The sequence below is a fragment of the Nycticebus coucang genome, chromosome 8, assembly GCF_027406575.1.
Source record: "Nycticebus coucang isolate mNycCou1 chromosome 8, mNycCou1.pri, whole genome shotgun sequence".
Classification (NCBI taxonomy): domain Eukaryota; kingdom Metazoa; phylum Chordata; class Mammalia; order Primates; family Lorisidae; genus Nycticebus; species Nycticebus coucang.
This window is the reverse complement of record NC_069787.1, coordinates 109,586,140-109,607,648: the sequence shown is the minus strand read 5'-3', so window position 1 is coordinate 109,607,648 and position 21,509 is coordinate 109,586,140. Positions and strand designations below refer to the sequence as shown.

The following is a 21,509-nucleotide window of genomic DNA, read 5'->3' as shown; positions in this document are numbered from 1 at the left end:
AGAATTAGGCTACCAAAGTTTGTAGGGACACTCCCAATCTATGGCTCATCGTGAAGATTCAACTTTGATAAAAGGAAAAAGTAAATAGACTCTGAGGAAATGGGAACTTTTCAACTCTTTGTAATAAAGCCTAGTCCTAGTGAAAACCATAACAACAGGGTTTAGTTTGGCTTTTCAAGGAAAATCATAAAGGAAAACCTGGGGATAAATAATGATTTAATCTAGGAAAAAACCCTAATTATTTTCAGTCTGTATATTTTTAACTGGCTATAATCTTTAATAACTACTTAAATCAGTGTTTTTGCTCTTGAGAATCAAACTATGTAAGATCTTTAATGTTCTCTGTAGTTAAAAAAAATAAAGCTTTTACCAACTATATCTGGATATCAAAAATAGAGAAAAAAGGGCAGATTTTATGTGGGTATCAAAAAATAGGACTTTGTACCCCTGAAGAAAGGGTTAGAGTCTTCATTCAACCATTAGGAAGTGTCTATGTTTTCTCCTTGGCAAAACTCCCAACCTAGATGGAAAATTTAATCTACTGTTTTATCAATTAACACTTTCAGGAATACTGGGGCTGCAGCCTTTCTATGCTTTAAAGTTCTAGGATCATTATTCTTCTCTTCTGTAAACATTTCTCTTCAGCTTTTAGAATATTCCCTTGAAGCAAATAAAAAACATCCTGTATCCATTACTATTAAATATTTCGTTTGTAATTTTTAATTCTAACTCCTAAAGCTGACTATAGTAATGTCATTCATTGCTCTCAATGTCAAGCACCAGGCAACTTTAAGCAACTGAAACATAGCCAGGGATCCAGCTGCAACTTAAAAAAAAAAAAAAAAGGCAACATATTGAGCTGTCACAAACTAATTCTGTGGGTACTCTCCCAAAAGAAACAGGTTCAAGTATCCTAACTTAGAATTATCTATAAATGATGAATATCTGGCTTTACCAAGAACTCCTCAGATTGTTATAGAATAAGAAAACAGCTAGATGAAAACTAACAACGTAGAGGAAAAGGAAGGAAAAACTGCCAAAGTTGACCACTACCACTGAAAAGATAAAATACCAGTATAGCAAAATGACTATCAAGGAATGCACAGCAGTCAGAAGGCATTTAATGTAAGGACAAATGTATTACTAGTTTCAGACCATATGAAGCAAAATAAAATGATTCCAACTTATGATGGTAAAGTTAAATTATATTCAGATACATTACTTAGTAAAGAATAAACATATTAAATCCTTTAATGCTTAAAAGGATAAGCTTCAGCTATAAATATATTGGTTTATATAAAAATTTCATGTAAATAGTTACCATTGACTTACTCTGAACAAATGATGTTATTGTGATAAACTGATGGCAGTTTTGAAGTTAAAAAAAAAGTTTTAAATTATTTTAAAAATAAACAAATATATAAAATGTCCTCACTAATTTTGTTTCCCAATTTCTCAAATATTTGATAATTCCTTACTAAAGTCTCTTCGATACATTTCCTTATATATTTACGAGGTTGCTATCTTCCTTGTGACCTTAGAATTTGCCTTTTCAACAATTCCCATACTCTTTCCCATAAGCTTAGACTAAGAAGCTACTTATTTTCTTTCCAAAGCTAAATTATCCACTGTAGTATTCTATTTAATGTTCTCTAATCTTTTATAGGACCTTGGTCCTTCCTTTGCAGAAATACCAGCTCCAGCTCCCACCTTCCAAAATATTAAATCCTATTCAACTCTTTGCTAATTTGGTTTAATCCTCTTTTTTTTTTTTTTTTTTTTTGTAGAGACAGAGTTTCACTTTATGGCCCTTGGTAGAGTGCCATGGCATCATACAGCTCACAGCAACCTCCAACTCCTGGGCTTAAGTGATTCTCTTGCCTCAGCCTCCCAGTAGCTAGGACTACAGGCGCCTGCCACGATGCCAGGCTAGATTTAACCCTTTTTCTTACCACTCAAAATTTTTTTCCTTTCATTGCATCATACTTCTCAATTCAAAGTGTGTCATTTTCTCGAATTCTACTGATACCATACTTTCTTTTTTTGTTGTTGTTGTTGCAGTTTGGCCGGGGCTGGGTTTGAACCCGCCACCCTCAGCATATGGGGCTGGCACCCTACTCACTGAGCCACAGGTGCCGCCCTTTTTGTTTTTTTTTTTTTTTTTGTAGAGACAGAGTCTCACTGTACCGCCCTCGGTAGAGTGCCGTGGCGTCACACGGCTCATAGCAACCTCTAACTCTTGGGCTTATGCGATTCTCTTGCCTCAGCCTCCCAAGCAGCTGGGACTACAGGCGCCCGCCCCAACGCCCGGCAATTTTTTTTGTTGTTGTTTGATACCATACTTTCAAAATACAAAAATCTTTTCTATCTCCTCATTTTTCTTGCTTTCTAAGTAACATATTAAAGTATTTCTTTGGTTTACACCATGCTGTACTATCCTAACTGCCTCTGACATGTATAACCATTTATTTGGTCTTCTTTAATGAAACTCTTTCCATGTAATCCCTTTTGTTAAATGTAGATGTTCCCTAAGAATGAATCTGTACCAACACTTTGCTCTTCTCCATTATGTCACCTACTTTCACATTATTGATTGTCATCTCCATGCCCATGACTGTCTTCTGTTATCTCTTTAGCCTGACCTCTCCCTACAGACATAATCTTCATCTGTGACTGTTGGGGCCTGCCTGATATTCCCAAAATCAACAAGTCTAAAACGAGAATTCACACTCCTTTGTCCCAAAGCTTGACTTTTCTTCTAAACTTGCTACTGTTCTTTCCTGTTTCTCCCAGTCACCTATGTTTAAGATTCCCAAACCATCTTGGACTGCTTCACTATTTCCCTTTCCAAATTAAAATATTCACTAAGATCTCTCAATTGTTCCTTTATAGCACCTCTCATGTCTGTCTTTTCATAGCCACTATTTTTCTTACAGCCATTATTCCAATTCAGAACTTAACCTCTTCATATCTGGATTACAACAAAATTTGCTCACATAAGTTAGTCTTCCTCACTTTCCATTTCCCAATCTATACTAAATTCAGCCACTAGATTCATCTTTTGAAAATACCACTGGACATGTATCACATCCTTTCTCAAAAATCATCTAACGATACCCCACTATCTATTATATAAGATCCAAATTCTTTAGCCTGGTATACAAGTTTTATTTATCCTGGTAATTTCTACTCTCTAACCCAAATATTTTGTTCCAAAAGTCTACATCAATTTACTGTCTTAGGAATACATGTTGCATGTGCCTTTGTTTATATCCTTCTCCACATCCCCTTTTTCTTGCCTATCTATACATTTTTGAGAGTAGGTGAGGGCTGTAGGTAAGAGGATGGACTCTGGAGCCATAACCTGGGTTCAAATTCCAGAACTGCCATTTATGGAGTGACTTTGGGCAAGTTACTCAATTTTTGTACCTAAGTTTCCTCCTCTATAAAATGCGGGCTATGTGAGTATTAAGTAATGAATATATTTAAGTTCCTAGCACAAAGTAGTGCTAAATAAGTATTATTAATTTTTTTTTTTTTGAGACAGAGTCTTACTATGTCACCCTTGGTAGAGTGCCATGTCATCACAGCTCACAGCAACCTCAAATTCTTGGGCTTAAGTGATTCTCTTGCCTCAGCCTCCCAAGCAGCTGGGACTACAGGCGCCTGCCACAACACCCGGCTATTTTTTGTTGAGGTTGTCATCATTGCTGTTTAGCTGGCCCGGGCCAGGTTCAAACCCGCCAGCCTGGGGGTATGTGGCTGGTGCTGTAACCACTGCGCTTGTGCTATGGGCGCTGAGCCAGTATGATTAATTATTAGTATTTCAAGGCTGAGCTCAGCTGACACTCGTCCAATGAAACCTTGATAGCTCCAATCCACAGTGATCTGGCTTTTTTTATATTTCAAAAGCATTAATACTGAACCACAAAAGTGTAATTATAAAATAAGGTTTCTCAATAGCAGCACTACTGAAATTTGGGGGCAGGTAATTTTTTGTTGTGGGGGCTGTCCTGGCAGTTGCAGGATATTCAGTAACATCCCTAGCTTCTTACCTACTAGACGCCAGGTGTGACCTCTCTGTGAAACCAAAAATATCTCTAGACATTGCCAAATGTCCCCTAATAGGGACAAAATCATTTGGTTGAGAACCACTGATAATAACACAAGATACATGAAAGCCCTTTGTAACTGCAAAGCAATATGCAAAGGTCAAGTACTATTACTAGTCCAGAATTGTCAAATATGCCTTTGTATCATTTAATCCACTTTAATTCATATACACTTTAATTGTCTGATTCATTTTAAGATCCTTTAGTATAGAACCAATGTTTTATTTATTCATTTCCCCACAACCATACCCAACCAAAGGCTTTGGACATTTGTTGATTAGTAAAGTAAGACTCAGGTCACCTGAACACTACACAGTAAACTAGAAAGAGCATGGGATTTGCAGTCAGAAGCTTAAGTTCAAATCTTAGTTTTGCCCTAATTTTATCACTCTGAGCAATTCATTAAAGTCTATGAGCCTCAGTTTTCTGATCTATAAAACATAACAGCTATGCACGTTGACTATGATGTTTGAATGTGATCAAGTATGTGAAATAACCATGTTTACTGCAGAACTATTACTAACATATACATATAACAATATTATTGTTATTCGTTAAGACAAAATTATTATTTCATACCCCTTTTACCCAGAATCATCAGCTCAGGGAACTAATTTCTTTACAAACTTATTTTCTAGGTAACTGAAGCTTATGCCTTTAAGTGTTTAACATTTAAACTATTTAGATGATAGTTTTCTGCTTTCAGAAGGTATACATACATATAAATCCTCTGAAAGTATGTGTATACACAAACACACATGTACATATTTCTTCTTTCTTCTAAAAGAATAGGTATTGAAAATAATTTAACTTTTTCTTACTGACTGAGCTATTCTTATAAACTTTAACTGCTATTCTAATATATTAACTCCTTCAGATATGTAATGCTGTTCACCTCTTTATTCAACAGTGTCAGAGGTACCATGTCTCCTACTGTACCACTGCAGTTCTCATGACCTTCCATTTTCCACCTAAAACTCTATGGATTACAAAATAATTGTGTTAAAATGAAATCTAAAATGAGAAAAAAACAGACTTTGAAGGAGGACTTCAGAAGTACTCCTATAACTCAAGTTCCTAAACTTATTTCAGTAAACTTTTAAAATTTATGGCAGTTACTCTAGCTACTCAGAGGTATTTATTATTGACTTTCTGGTTCTCAGTTATGTTGTAGACTAAGGTTTCTGGGTAAACAACATCTTTTTTTACTCCAAACATATATATTTGGAGATGGTAATATATGTTACCAAATACACACACATATATATATACATTTTAGAAATGTACATAGAACTACCCTACTTATATTCGGAAAATCTGCTGAGTGCTTCCTGATGCCACTCAAAAAATATGCCTCATTATGGAAAAAAAAAAAAAAGAGCTGTATTTCATGTACTAAGTCCTATCATAAACCAAAAAGGAAAGAAAAATAACACTGTCATATTCCCTTCAGAATCTCTAGAGTGATTTCTTTCAAGACTTACACAGATGGCTGCTTTTCTACCTAGACTGATATGAAGACAAACAGAAAGGTTTCTCTTTTCCAGTTTTAAAAAATTCATTCATCTTTAAATATAAGGAAGTAATAAAATTCAAAAAGGAAATTTAATAAAACTTGAGAGAAAACCAAAGTCAAAATGAAAACTGTGAGTCAGGACCATTTTTGTTGTAAATAATATAAGCCTTAGAAAAACCTGTTCTTCTGACACTTTCCAAAACTTTAAGTATATAATATACATAATACTCTAGGTAATAAAAACAAAATTATCTTTTAATAAGTCAGATATGCAGAAAATTTATGGTTAGGAGGAAAATATTATATTTCCTTAAAAAGTTTCTTTTGGTTTGTTTTTAAAACTTCTAGTGGCTTAAAATAAATTAAAGGCGAAAGAAACAGAATGAGAGAAAGAAAAAGGAAGGAAAAAGAGGAAAGAAAACAGGAAGAAAACGTGACATAACTAACAGTACTTAGAAGTCACTGGATAAAATCATCTAGCCTTGTACCTGACAACCGTAGTCCAAAAGAAGCTGCAGTATATCCAAGTTTTCATTTTCAATAGTTATGGTAACAGCATTTCTCCCAAGCACATCTACGCAATTTATGTTCAAGTCACCTGAACTGTTTTCCTCCAAAATCTTTTTAACCATATAATAATCACCTAAATAACAATATACAAACATAATTTAATATTCATGACATATTAAATAAGAATGACTATAAAGCAAAACTCAGCTTGTTGAATTAAAAAATTAAAAACCTAAACTCATTTTTTATATGGAAACATTACACAGAAAATGTGATCATCTCCTTACTGAAAACTTAAATCTTAATAAAATAGTAAATACGTCAGTTGCAAGCAATAAAAAGTAGAAAATTTTTAAATATGAAATAAGTTATTTCAGTTCATTTGAACTAAATTCATAACTAGATGAACATAAGTAAGAGATACTTTTAGAAGATACTGAAAGCAATTTTATAAAGGATGCTCAAAAGTACAGACTAACAGAAAAATAAAATAGAAGAAACTAAGTTTTATATCTTAACTATACATACAGACATTTGCTAATACATCTTAATGATTAAAAATTAGATCTAGTCAGTACAGGACATCATATGCAGGTTTTACAGGGGAAAAACATACTTTGGAAAGAATGTCTATGCTTGTGGGTATGTATAGTAAAGGAAAGGAGGCTTGAAAGTCCTCTCTTCTTCCCATTCTCCCAACACGCTCACCCTTAACCCCAACTCACATACACACATCATCTGACTAATGAAGCTGTTTAGATCAAAGGACCAGAGAACATTCAGCTCACAAAATCAAAAGGCAGGAAGAGGATTAGTGCTTGACCTGTAAGAAGCAAGCAGACTGCCTTCTGCCTGACTGTAGCCCAGAACAAAACAGTTGTCCCATGTGGGAAAACAAGAATAATTATAGCTGTAATCATGTTCACCAAGGCACCACTACATTTGTCTGTTGACCAGATGGTGCAGTAATAAAGGGAATAAATTTAAAAAGAAATGCTAATTACATGAAGAAAGAAAGCAAAGGAGGTATTGTTTGTTTTGTTTCATTTAACTTTTAAACAAAAGATGAATAAACCATTTTAAGTGACTTGCTTATAGTTGCTCATTAGAAGTCTATAAATAAAAAATAGGGAAAGAACAATTAGTGTGGAAACCAGAAGGAAAAAGAAATAAACGATGTCATGATACAGAAAGAAAAAAATGCTAAAACTAAACAACTAAGAAAGACAGATAGCAGATTTTATTAGTTAAAATTTCAAATAAGTTTGCAATTATTTTTAATCTATGGCCTTACATACACACACACACCCCTTCTTTTGAAAGAAGTTGAGTGGTAGTTTTCGTGACAACTTATTTCCTTAGCTCCCTCCAGAAGAAAACTAAACAAATAATTTAGACACTTATGTTCCATGTGCAAAACTTACCAGATAATTCACAAAGTGATACTCTTAGCCACAAGCTGAACCAATAGTAACCAAAGATAGACCAGTGAAAATATATCACTATTACTGGAAAATAACATTTAAAACCTTACTTAAGGGGAATCTATTTTAATATTTTAGTAGCAGGAGAATGCTACCCATAACAACTCTGTTGTTTTGTTATCTCGATGTGTCTAGGTGAAGGTTAATTTTTCATATTGCTTAGGACTCATTAGGTTTTCTAAATCTAAAGATTCTACCCTTCATTAATTCTGCAATATTTTTAGCCAGTCTTACTCTAAGACTCACAAAAATTGGTAGATTTGGCCTGTGGGTCAAAATTTGCTCACTCCTTCTGTAGTCCAACTTCTTTGATCCACTCTCCACCCTGTAGCCAGAGTGATCTTTTAAAAATTCAAATCATTTCAAGCTTATGACCTTCACCTGTAACACTTAAAATAAAATTCAAAATTCTTACTGTGGCCTACACAGGTCTATAGAACTTAGACCTTGCTACCATTCTGAATTTACTTTGTGCCACACTCCTGCTCAGCCAATAACCATTCTAGACCAATGTTTTCCAAATTACAGGTTATAATCCATTAGCAATCATGAAATCAATATAGTAAGTCCTAACCAGCAATTTTATTTTATTATTTTTTTTTTTTTGTGGTTTTTTTTTTTGGCTGGGGCTGGGTTTGAACCCGCCACCTCCGGTATATGGGACCAGCACCCTACTCCTTGAGCCACAGGCGCTGCCTGTAACCAGCAATTTTAAAAAAAGAATAGTTTACAAAATACCAGAGGATTCTTAATCCCATGGACCCTTAAGAATGAATTTATTCTGACCAACTGTGATAAACCCCTGACAAACATAGTGGAGAAATGTCACAACACTGATTTTAAAAGGATGATTTCACCTCTTCCTCACTGGCATCTCATTTGATTTTCAGGCATAAGATGGTAAATTTCGCCATCACTGAAATGGCAGCATTGCTGTTGCTCAGTTTAATTTTATATTAGCCAAATTTGAAATTAGTTGTGAAGTACAGGAGAATTTTATCTCTTAAAAAGAAATTGTAAAGGGCGGCGCCTGTGGCTTAGTCAGTAAGGCACCGGCCCCATATACCGAGGGTGGCAGGTTCAAACCCGGCCCCGGCTGAACTGCAACCAAAAAATGGCTGGGCGTTGTGGCAGGCGCCTGTAGTCCCAGCTACTCGGGAGGCTGAGGCAGGAGAATCGCTTAAGCCCAGGAGTTGGAGGTTGCTGTGAGCTGTGTGATGCCACGGCACTCTACCGAGGGCCATAAAGTGAAACTCTGTCTCTACAAAAAAAAAAAAAAGAAAGAAATTGTAAAACATTTTAAACCAAGTTTCTGTAACAAAGTTTGAATGTGGCAAGTGGAACATTCTAACTGAAATATTACCAATAATGCTTAAAACAGAAGATTTTTATTAAGGGGTAAAAGAATGATGATGTAAAATAATACAAAGACTTAACCAAATTCAACTGCTAGATTTAGAAATGTAAATAAGGACCAAACTGATAAAAACGTTAACTCTATAGTCAACTTCAAATTAGTTTGAACTAAATTCTAAAAAGAAAAAAAATACATGCATACTTTTACAGTGAAATGATTTAAACTGTAGTTTTATCAAATGTGCAAAACGTAATATTACAGACCCCGATTTATTTGTAATCATATTATTGTAACTGAAACCTTCAAAATTAAAAATACTCAAAAACAAAGCATACTGAACTGTTCACAGTTCTTGAACTATTTTTGAGAAAAGATAATTATTACCATAATTACTTAGTTGTTTATGAATCATGATGACTATTAATGATAAAAAATATCTGGCAAAAGAGCAACGATTCATATCGCTGTAGGAAAAAATTATACTACACACATAAGGTAATGATTTTTTAACAGTAAATCAGTTGATAAAAATTATAAAAGTACATTCTTGAACTTGACTAGTAGAAGAACTAGAAGCAATGTTTATTTTGTGATGAGAGTATGGTATATGACCTGAGATTGCCTTTATCATGATCTTCCAAGTGGTATAAAACTTTTAGTTTACATCAAGTATGTAGCAACACAGTTTCATAAAGGGTTTATTTTGTTTTTTACATTTAATCTCACATATGAGTTATATATATTTATACACTAGAAAAGTATATTATTGGTCAATATAAATTAAGCTAGAAAAATATAAAAGAATTATTGTTTGAATATGATTAGAAAATAAATGAGTTATTTTGAAAAATTAACAGAAGCTGTAATAATAGTGCGGATCACCGCATTATAGTAATCACAAAACTTTGGCATCTAAAGAAACTGTACTAAATCTCATAGCTATACTGATACGGTATTGGATTCTTTTAGTCCTGATAATCCATTTAAGGCTCCTAAAAGTCATTACTTACCACCTCTTAGTGATAACTTTTGAACTTCTCATTACCTATTAAACTACTAATCCTAGATCTTAAACTTCTCAGTAGCATGAAATTTGATGAAGTCAACTATGAAGAAGATACTTATAGTATCAGTAGTAATGTAAAAGGAATTATTCTAAGGTTGCAACAATACTTATACAATAAAATTTAATCTTTTAATACTTCTCTACAAGTTTATAATATACAAGGTATAGAGGTTCTGCATGGGTTACATTTTTTTAATTGCCCAGTTAAAATATTACCTCTGTACTAGGAACATCCCATCTCCCAAATCACATATAGGCCATTTAAGTTAAACTAAGCATTTGCTTCTTCCCCCAGACAGATTCAATATACACAAACATACTTTTGTTTCTTCCTTATTGCTCTTCACCAGAGCACAAGAGAGCATCTCCATTACAGAATAAGCTCCTAAAGGAGTCAGTAAATTCTTGATAAAAGCACTTTCTCAGTAGCTTAACTTAAGAATCTGATAAGTACTTTTGATGATGACTTATAGAAAACAAGAGCAAAGTAAAAATAACAAAAAGAAATACATTTGTGGGACCACTACAAAGAAATGGCAGTATTATAGAAATGTCAAGCAGCTAGCTGTTCGATAAGTAGTCTGTTAAGAGATCAATTATCCACAAAGATTTTGATGATTTGAGTAATTTTTGGTTAAAATAACTATGAACCATTCCCTACAGCAAAAATTCTCAAGTAGTACATCCTAAAACTTAATTTGAAAAGCTTTTCTATACAAGTAATTTAAGTGCAAGGCTTATCTCACTTGTGAAATGTTAGTAAAATGTTGCCTACAGGGCCCTTTACCTCTCCTTTCTGCAAAATTTTCTTTCTTCATATGAGCACATACCTCCTTATATTAGGTGCCCCTTGTCAACATAAAATTTCTCAGCCAGCTGAGCAAGGTGTCTCATGACTGCAATCCTAGCACTCTGGGAGGCCGCAGAAGGTGGATTGCTTGAGCTCTGGAGTTTGAGACCACCTGAGCAAGAGTGAGACCCCCCCCCTTCTACTAAAAAAAAAAAAAATAGAAAAATTGAGGCAAGAGATCTCTCAAACCCAAGAGTTTGAGGTTGCTGTGAGCTATCTTGATACCAGGGCACTCTATTCAAGCCAACAAAGTGAGAGTCTGTCTCAAAAACAAACAACAAAAAAAACTTCTCCGCAATACCCAGTATTTTGCAGTTTTTCTTCCCATCACCATCCTCTTCAACTCTGCACTTCAAAATTGCTTGTTAAATAGATAAAAGCAAAAGAAAAGAAAAGGCCCATTAAATATATTAAGGTATATTATATCTTCCCCACAATGCAGCAAATTATATCACAAAAGCGATACAGCACACTGAGATTAGGCTGAACCCAGGTATAAAAGTGAAATTTTGCCCTTTCCATTCCTTCCCTAACCCAGTGCTGAAATTCCAAGGAGGGACATCTGACTCAATGACTGTAAATCAATTTACTACAAATACTCTCCATGGAAAGTTGGCAGAGACTAAATCCTTTCAAATTTCGCTTTTTTGCACAAGAACTGATTACATCAGTAAAATAAAGGGTTCGTGTAGGTTGATATTTGCAAATATATGCTAAAAGCTACCATCTACTCAAATTACTTGAAAAGAGGAAAATTCACATGAACTACACTTAGTTTACTTTCGAAATAAACTTATTTTCCCTTTCTCCAGTCATCAGACCTGAGGGACACCAGGGGGCCCCGTATTTATAAGGGGCTCATTACCACACTAACTCTTAAGTGAGGAAAAAGACGTTGGTGGTAAAAATCACTACTTAGCATTTCATAAAACAACATATTTATACTTGACTCTTGTTTCAATTAAGTTTTACCTTTGAATTATGAAGTTTTATGCCTAGAAAGAATGAGTGTACATTCTCAGAATTTCATTTCGGGGGCCCAGACTTAACATTATTTCACAGCAACTTTTTTTCCCTTTTCTTTTCTTTTTTTTTTGAGACAAAGTCTCACTCTTGCTCAGGCTGGTCTCTCTTGAGCTCAAGCAATCTGCTTGCCTTGGCCTCCCAGGGAGGTAGGATGACAGGCATGAGCCACCAGGCCTGGCCTCTCATAGGAACTTTTTCTAAAATTTTACACAGAGAGGACCTGGTATTACCTTTCAGATGATCCTGACCTACTTTGAAGATCACTAATAACCATTACTAAGGGCCCACAAACTGGATCAGCAGTTGTCTATATCTACTCATTTACATAAAAGTCAGCCATTACAAACTGTAAAATCTTTTCATTGTCTCTTTCCTACTTTTTTTTTACTCTATAATCTGTATACACTTCCAATGGCCACCTATCAACTAACATACACACAACCATCTCATGGCCACAATTCTTGCTTTAGGAATTCCTAATTCCTCCCTAAGTAGAATTATGGTATAAACATGCAGAGGAAGTAAACTAAATGAAAAGAATAAAATATATTACTCTGGTGCTAATTAAAGTACCATGCTTATTTTTTACCTTTATTGGACAATTGTAATAATATACAAAAATCAAAGTTTATAAATATCCATAGAAAGCAAGCTGAATTTCAAATTACATCCAAATATGGATGTATGTGTCTCTGCCAACAGAAATTATTTCTATTTGTTCAACTACAACTAGACTGACAGTGGTTAAGAGTGCAGGCTCAGGACAGACCCCAGTTTTATACTACTTTCTAAGAACCATTGCTCAATGTAACCTTGGGCAAATTGATATTTAAATTTTGCTAAGCCTCATTTTCCTCATCTGTAAAATGAGGATAACAACAGATCTGGCTCATGGGGTTGTGAGGATTAAATGAAATCATCCATAAAAAGCACTAGCACTAGCCCCCAGTAGATACTTTACTAAAAATGTTTGCCGTTTTCGTCTGCTGAAGGATCTAATGTGATAGTGGGCACTGTAACTACTTCAGGAAAATTTTCATGTTTAGATTTGGTTTGGGTTACATTTAAAAAAAGTTTAACAGTATTAGTGAATTCAAAGATGTAAACAAAAAAAAAATTCTGGACAACAATCCAAGATGGTGGCCGAGTAACAGCTTCCCTGCAACAGGGCACGGTGAGTCTGGGGAGATAAGACTCCAGGCATCTCTGGCTTGTGGGATCTGCCTATAATCATCCCTTTGAGGATACAGAGAGTCAGCAAGGGACTTCTGGACCCCAAGAGGAGGACAAAAACAGTGGAAAACTGGCAAGTGGTTGCATGTGTTTGATTGACCTAATCCTGCCAGCAGCCATAAGTACAAGCAGCAGTGAGACTACAAACCAGAAAGGCCTTACCTGTGAACGGTTTCAGTGTTTTTGGACTTGGCACTCAGTTGAACTGCCTTGGGGAGAGCTTGAGCAGGAGTGCAGAGAGCTTTGGGCAATGTCTAGGGCCCCAGATTGAGCTGCTGAGCGGGATGAAGCTAATAGTGTTCAGCTGTGGGCCGCAGGCAGCCACTGTGAGAGAACTGCCCTGGCAGGCTCCGCCCTCAAGGTCCCAGAAAAAGGATCCCGCAGGAGCTAGTAACCTAGTGACTTAGCAGCCTAAAGGCGGGGACTGGGCTGCCTTACAGCCTTAACCCTCAGGGTCAGAGTGAGATGGGTTTTGGCACACTGGAGCTGGAGCCTTGGGCTGTTGCCCTGGGTAGAGTGCCATGGGGTCACACCTCATTGCAACCTCAAACTTCTGGACTTGGCACCACGCAGACCTCCATAAGAGCTGCACTGCGACCCCTGACCCGTGATCCGCACCGGCCGGGCCTCCGCATGCACTGACCAGGAACTGTGGGAGCCACCCAACCCTGCGTCCTCCCTCTTGCACCCTCCCTGCCTCCACACCGGCCCGCTTGTCTGGCCAGTGACTCTGGTAGCAGTGTACCCTCCAAAGCCCTCCCTGCCTCTGCGAGAGCCCTTCTCCTGGCCAGAGACTGCTGGAGCCTTGGGCTCTCTGTGCCAAAGTCACTGGGCACCAGGCACTCCCAGAACATTGCACACCACCTCCTGCCCTGCTGTTGGATCCGGGTATGTCACACTCTGGAGCTGCTTCCACAACCAGAACTCCCTGGCTGGGGCAGACCCAGAAGAACTACACTGGGTCACTCCCTACAAAGATCAAGCAACAATAGGGTGATCCCGCTAGGGTCTAATCTTGGAGAGACACCTCCCAACTCTGAGGATGGCCAGAGGCAACGGTGAAAAACAATCATGAGGCGAAATCAATCTTACTTTAAAAAACTCTGGCAACATGAATAATCGGAGTAGATCAACTCCCGCAAGGATCAATGGGGCAGACACAGCACAAGATCCCATGCACAAACAAATAGCTGAGATGTCAGAAATCGAATTCAGAATCTGGATAGCAAATAAGATCGAATTAGAATTCCAAGCAGTAACCCAAAAGATATCTCAAGAATTCAACAAATTGAAAGACCAAAGGACCAAAGATTTTGACACATTGAGACAAGAAGTTGCATCCCTCAAAGATCTGAGAAACACAGTAGAATCCCTCAGTAACAGAATGGAGCAAGCAGAAGAAAGGATTTCTAACATTGAAGACAAAGCTTTCAAAAACCCCAAACTCTCAAAGAGGAAGAGAAATGGAGGGCAAAAACAGATCACTCTCTCAGAGAGTTCTGGGATAATTCGAAGAAAACCAATATTCGTCTTATAGGGATCCCAGAAAGCAACGAAGTGGCTTCACAAGGCACACAGTCTCTTCTCCATGAGATTATGAAGGAGAACTTTTCAGACACGCCAAGAGATTCTGAAATTCAGATAGCAGACAGTTTCAGAACTCCAGCATGACTCAACCCAAATAAGACATCCCCCAGACACATCATAATCAATTTCACTAAACTTAATATGAAGGAGAAAATTATGAAAGCAGCCAGACGAAAGAAAACCATCACCTACAAGGGCAAGAATATTAGAATAACTGCAGATCTCTCTGCTGAAACCTTTCAAGCTAGAAGAGGATAGTCATCGACTTTTAATCTCCTAAAACAAAATAACTCTCAACCCAGGATCCTGTACCCAGCTAAACTGAGTTTCATTTATGACGGAGAAATTAAATACTTCAATGACATTCACATGTTGAAGAAATTTGCCATAACTAAACCAGCTCTCCAGGATATTCTCAGACCTATCCTCCATAAAGACCAGTGTAGTCTTCCACCACAAAAGTAAACCCACCCAGAAAATTTTGATCAAATTCCAACTTCCACAGTCACAAAAGGATTAAAAATGTCCACTGGACTCTCAAAGGCTTATCGATATTCTCAATTAATGTCAATGGTTTAAATTGTCCTCTAAAGAGGCACAGGTTGGCTGACTGGATACAAAAACTCAAGCCAGATATCTGCTGCATACAAGAATTGCATCTTACATTAAAAGACGAATATAGACTCAAGGTGAAGGGATGGTCATCTATACTCCATGCAAATGGAAAGCAGAAAAAAGCAGGCATTGCAATCCTGTTCGCAGACGCAATAGGCTTTAAACCAACTGAAATAAGGAAGGATAAGGATGGACACCTCATATTTGTTAAAGGTAATACTCAATATGATGAGATTTCAATTATTAATATTTATGCACCCAACCAGAACGCACCTCAATTTATAAAGAGAAACTCTAGCAGACATGAGCAACTTGATTTTCTCCAGTTCCATAGTACTTGGAGATTTTAACACCCCTTTAGCAGAGCTGGATAGATCCTTCAAAAAGAAGCTAAGCAAAGAAATTTTAGATTTAAACTTAAATCATTCAACATCTGGTCTTAACAGACATCTACAGAACATTTCATCCCAACAAAACTGAATACACATTCTTCTCATCAGCCCATGGAACATACTCCAAAATAGACCACATCCTAGGCCACAAATCTAACCAAAGCAATTTTTAAAAAAATAGAAATTAGGGTGGCGCCTGTGGCTCAGTCGTTAGGGCGCCGGCCCCATATACCGAGGGTGGTGGGTTCAAACCCAGCCCCGGCCGAACTGCAACAAAAAAATAGCCGGGTATTGTGGCGGGCGCCTATAGTCCCAGCTACTCGGGAGGCTGAGGCAAGAGAATCGCTTAAGCCCAGGAGTTGGAGGTTGCTGTGAGCTGTGTGAGGCCACGGCACTCTACCAAGGGCCATAAAGTGAGACTCTGTCTCTACAAAAAAAAAAAAAAATAGAAATTATTCCTTACATCTTCTCAGACCATCATGGAATAAAAGTTGAACTCAATAACAACAGGAACCTGCATACCCATACAAAAACATGGAAGCTAAACAACCTTATGCTGAAGGATAGATGGGTTATAGATGAGATTAAGAAGGAAATCACCAAATTTTTGGAACAAAACAACAATTAAGACACGAATTACCAGAACCTCTTGGATACTGCAAAGGCAGTCCTATGAGGGAAATTTATAGCACTGCAAGCCTTCCTCAAGAAAACGGAAAGAGAGGAAGTTAATAACTTAATGGGATATCTCAAGCAACTGGAGAAGGAAGAACACTCCAACCCGAAACCCAGCAGAAGAAAAGAAATAACCAAAATCAGAGCAGAATTAAATGAAATTGAAAACAAAAGAATTATACAACAGGTCAATAAATCCAAAAGTTGTTTTTTTTTAAAAGATCAATAAAATAGATAATAAACCTTTGGCCAACCTAACCAGGAAAAAAAGAGTAAAATCTCTAATTTCATCAATCAGAAATGGTAATGATGAAATAACAATAGACTCCTCAGAAATTCAAAAAATCTACGAAGCAAACATCACCTTGATCCCCAAACCAGGGAAAGACCCAACAAGAAAAGAAAATTATAGACCAATATCACTAATGAACATTGATGCTAAAATACTCAATAAGATCCTAACAAACAGAATCCAACAACACATCAAAAAAATTATACACCACAACCAAGTGGGATTTATCCCAGGGTCTCAAGGCTGGTTCAATATATGTAAATCTATAAATGTAATTCAGCACATAAACAAACTAAAAAATAAGGACAATGTGATTCTTTCAATTGATACAGAAAAAGCTTTTGATAATATCCAGCATCCCTTCATGATCAGAACACTTAAGAAAATTGGTACAGAAGGGACATTTCTTAAACTAATAGAGGCCATCTACAGCAAACCCACAGCCAATATCGTATTGAATGGAGTTAAATTGAAATCATTTCCATTTAATCAGGAACCAGACAAGGTTGCCCATCGTCTCTATTGCTCTTTAACATTGTAATGGAAGTTTTAGCCATTGCAATTAGGGAAGAAAAGGCAATCAAGGGTATCCACATAGGGTCAGAAGAGATCAAACTTTCACTCTTCGCAGATGATATGATTGTATATCTGGAAAACACTAGGGACTCTACTACAAAACTTTTAGAAGTGATCAAGGAATACAGTAATGTCTCAGGCTACAAAATCAACACCCATAAATCTATAGCCTTTATATATACCAACAATAACCAAGCCGAAAAAAGTCAAGGACTCTATTCCTTTCACAGTAGTACCAAAGATGAAATATTTGGGAGTATACCTAACAAAGGACGTGAAAGATCTCTACAAAGAGAACTATGAAACTTTAAGAAAAGAAATAGCTGAAGATGTTAACAAATGGAAAAACATACCATGCTCATGGCTGGGAAGAATCAACATTGTTAAAATGTCTATACTACCCAAAGCAATATATAATTTTAATGCAATTCCTATTAAAGCTCCACTGTCATATTTTAAACATCTTGAAAAAATAATACTTCATTTTATAGGGAATCAGAAAAAAACTCAAATAGCCAAAACATTACTCAGCAATAAAAACACAGCAGGAGGAATCATGCTACCAGACCTGAGACTGTACTATAAATTGATAGTGATCAAAACAGCGTGGTACTGGCACAAAAACAGAGAAGTAGATGTCTGGAACAGAATAGAGAACCAAGAGATGAATTCAGCTACTTACCATTATTTGATCTTTGACAAGCCAATTAAAAACTTTCAATGGGGATGAATGGACTTGCAAATTGTGGTACATTTATACCATGGAATATTATGCAGCCTTAAAGAAAGATGGAGACTTTACCTCTTTCATGTTTACATGGATGGAGCTGGAACATATTCTTCTTAGCAAAGTATCTCAGGAATGGCAGAAAAAGTATCCAATGTACTCAGCCCTACTATAAAGCTAAATTATAGCTTTCACATGAAGGCTATAACCCAACTATAGCACAAGACTATGAGGAAAGGGCCAAAGTAGAGTGGAGGAAAGGTAATGGGTGGGGCCACACCTACGGTGCATCTTAGAATGGGTATAGGTGAAACTTACTAAAAGCAGAATACAAATGTCCACATACAATAGCTAAGAAAATGCCATGAAGGCTACATTGAACAGTTTGATGAGAATATTTCAGATTGTATATGAAACCAGCACATTGTACCCCTTGATTGCACTAATGTACACAGCTATGATTTAACAATAAAAAAAATAAAAATAAAAAACAAAAAAGACAAAAAAAAAGGAGATGCTAATGGTCACCCTAAGTGTATATACATACTATTGTGTTCAGATAGGGCTATTTTTTCACAAACTAAAAAAAATATATATACTCTCATAACTCAAATTTATTTTTAAGGTGTAAAATGTATACTGTAAGTATATATAAGATTTACATTATTTTCCAAATCTAACCCAAGAATTTGTTTCAACATACTTGGAACATAGAAAATACCTATTTCATCTCATTCACTTAAAAATTTTTAATTCATGTATGGTGAAAACATACATATTTAGTTTCCATCTCACCCTCAAAAACCAAATCTCTCCAAGGATTTTAATAATGTTATAAAACGAGAAACTGACAAAGACTACAAGTGGTTTCAATTGGTGTAACTACATATACTATAAAACTCATAAATTTAACCTCCCTTTTGTTTGTGACGTATCATGCAAGAATCCTAAATATACACACCATACAAGTACCTACTTCAACCACGTTCCATTATGGTATTTCTCTGCCCTCAGTTTGACAGGAATGTCAAATTCCGGTTCTTGACCCACTTTCTGTTTACTTTAAAACCACAGCACAGTGAGCTCAGGTAGATGTAGCAGCCACTTACACATTCTTGTACAACACAGTTTTTTCCCCTGTCTCTCTCAAGGAATTTTTTATGTGAGAACTTAACAAAGCCATTCCAGCAGTATCAAATAATTTCACATATTCCATACACGTTTGTGATGTTATACATATCCTATGTTTCTTTACATTTTCAAGACTACTCAAAGTTGTGTCCACAGTGAACTTTCAAAAATGCTTTCGTAATATATTTTATACTATTACATAAAAACATAAAAGTGATTTGACAAAAGACATAAGTGGACTTTGTTTATACGTCAATGTGTTTACAATAAGCTGTGTAAATAAAATCCTATTTCAAAAGTAGCAAGGGGGGTTAGGAAGGCTGTCACATTTCCTAACACATCCAGACATACAAAAAAAAACCCTCTGTACTTTCTTTCCACAGTATAAACTACCTTTTGGCTTTACATTTTGCATGATTTTAACAGAGTATTCCCTAAGTAAGCATGTCCATTGTACAGCAAGCTACACAGAATATTTTTAGTACTTTTTCATGTAGGAAATAAAATCAGTCTTAGGGCAATAAATTTCCTATTCCTTTTATTACAAGCATCACTAGAAAGCATGCTTACACGAAAAGATTTTGGTATGGCCCTACAAATGACCTCGTTCTAGACTTACAAAAAAAAAAAAAAAAAAGAAAGAAAACACACTAAAGATATTGCACATATATGTTAGTGTGATTCCTGTAATTAATTTTCACTACCTTTACTTTCCAAAGAGGACTAAGGAGCAATAAACCCTTCTCTCCATTAAAAAGCAGGAACAAAGGTGTCCCGTAAGTTCGGAGAAAGTTTTGGGAACGAAGGCAGAATTTCTCCAGTCCTCTCCTCATGTCAGCTTATCCCCACCTAGGATATTCGGATACATAATGCCTGTCAACATCCCCTTGTTGGGCTTCAGAGCCCAAACACAAAGAATCCTAAGGCATGGTATTTTCCGACTGGAACCTCTGAAACTACCTTCTCCGCTCTCGGAAGGAAAGAACTGAAGCCGAGACAACAGTCATTCCCGTGACGGTGGCAAGGGAGGGGCTAAAACTCTGGGTCTGGGGTCCCACGACGCCACCACAACACAGACCCAACTCCAGGAGCTCACGGCCGGAGCCGCCACCCCAGCTGTGGCCCTCGGAGGACGCCCCCCAGCAAGGGGCGCCCGGCCACCCCCAACTCTCAGGGTAGAGGCGGTGCAGGGCCGCCCGAGTGCAGCAACCCGCGCAGCGGGAACAAACACTTGGCGCCCGAGGAAGAGGGAGTGCCCCGAGTAAACTAAGGCAGGGAGAAGGGTCTGGAGGGCAGGGGCGTCCGGAGACGGAGTAAGGGGCCTAGCTCTCACCCTTGTCGCACGCCAGCAAGAAAAGCTTCTCATTCAGTGTGTTCTCCTCCTTCACCTCCCGTACATCCTTCAGCGCCATCACCTCGTTCGGCGACGAAGAGGAGGATGGGGAGGAAGGCAGGGAGGAGGAGGACGCGCCCGAGAGGTCCGTGCTCGGGTACAGGGCCGCCATCATCGCGGCCCAAGACGGGGGCAGGCCAGGAGTCGGGGGCGGAGCCCCCACCGGCCCCGACCCTGACCCCAGCCCCGCCCCAGGGCTGGAAAAGGGATGAGTCGTTCCCACGGCCGCCTCAGCATGCGGCCCGTTGGCCCCGAAGGGCGTCGTCTCTCCTCGGAACCAGCACTCGCCCTCCACTGACAGCCCCAGGCTGGTGGAGGCGCATGCGCGACCCCGAGGCCAGCGCCCCCTCCCCAGCCGCCGGCGCCCGGGTCGAGCTGGTCCGCGCCCGTCCGGGGACGACAGTGTGGCGCGCGCCAGGGCAGCAGCCGAGCGCGGGGCCGTGCCAAGAGCCGCAGGGGCCGCGCAGGGGGCGGCCCAGCTCGGGAGGACGAGAGACGGTGGGAGAGGAGCTCCAAGAGGTGCTTTTGCGCACGTTGGGTTCCAGGGCTCTGGGAATCGCTGGCCTAGTTGCGCCCAGAGATGTTCGCGACTCTCTTTACGTCATCCTCCGCTCCGCGGTAGCGACGACACTGGGGCGGGCCCTCGGTGGGCGGGGCCTGCTACGGGGGCGGACCCGAGGTATGCGCCGCGCCCAGCTCCTCTGCGGCCGGCTGCCTCCGCTATGTTTTCGCTGCTGAGGTGAACCGCCACGTCCCCGCCTCGGGCTCCACACCCAGGTTGCCGGTCTGAGGTAATTCAGTAGATATGCAGCGGGGTACTGATGGAGCCTCTGACAGCTTAACGTTTGGTGGAAACCCCTCACGGGAGTGTCCGAGGATTTCTAGTCCGGGGCACTCTGCCTGAGGCAGCAAAGACCCCCGCCGTGCCTTCAGCGTGGGTTTGGGCTAGCTGCCCTTGTTCCTGAAG

The 21,509-nt window shown here is 38.2% G+C and overlaps 1 protein-coding gene across 2 annotated transcripts in view; it reads right to left on the bottom strand.

Annotated features, from left to right (window-relative positions):
• Window positions 1–21,147, bottom strand: part of TRPC1 (transient receptor potential cation channel subfamily C member 1) — a 78,662-nt gene extending 57,515 nt beyond the window's left edge. The window contains exons 1-2 of one of the 2 annotated variants that reach the window (XM_053598583.1): window positions 20,483–21,130; window positions 6,117–6,271 (exon numbers count right to left, since the gene is read on the bottom strand). In XM_053598583.1, the coding sequence (XP_053454558.1) occupies window positions 6,117–6,271; window positions 20,483–20,657 (330 nt within the window). In that variant the 5' untranslated portion in view covers window positions 20,658–21,130. Of the gene's footprint in view, window positions 1–6,116; window positions 6,272–20,482 lie in introns of both variants that reach the window. The other variant, XM_053598582.1, reaches the window with a different exon arrangement.
• Between the last annotated feature and the right edge of the window lie 362 nt (window positions 21,148–21,509).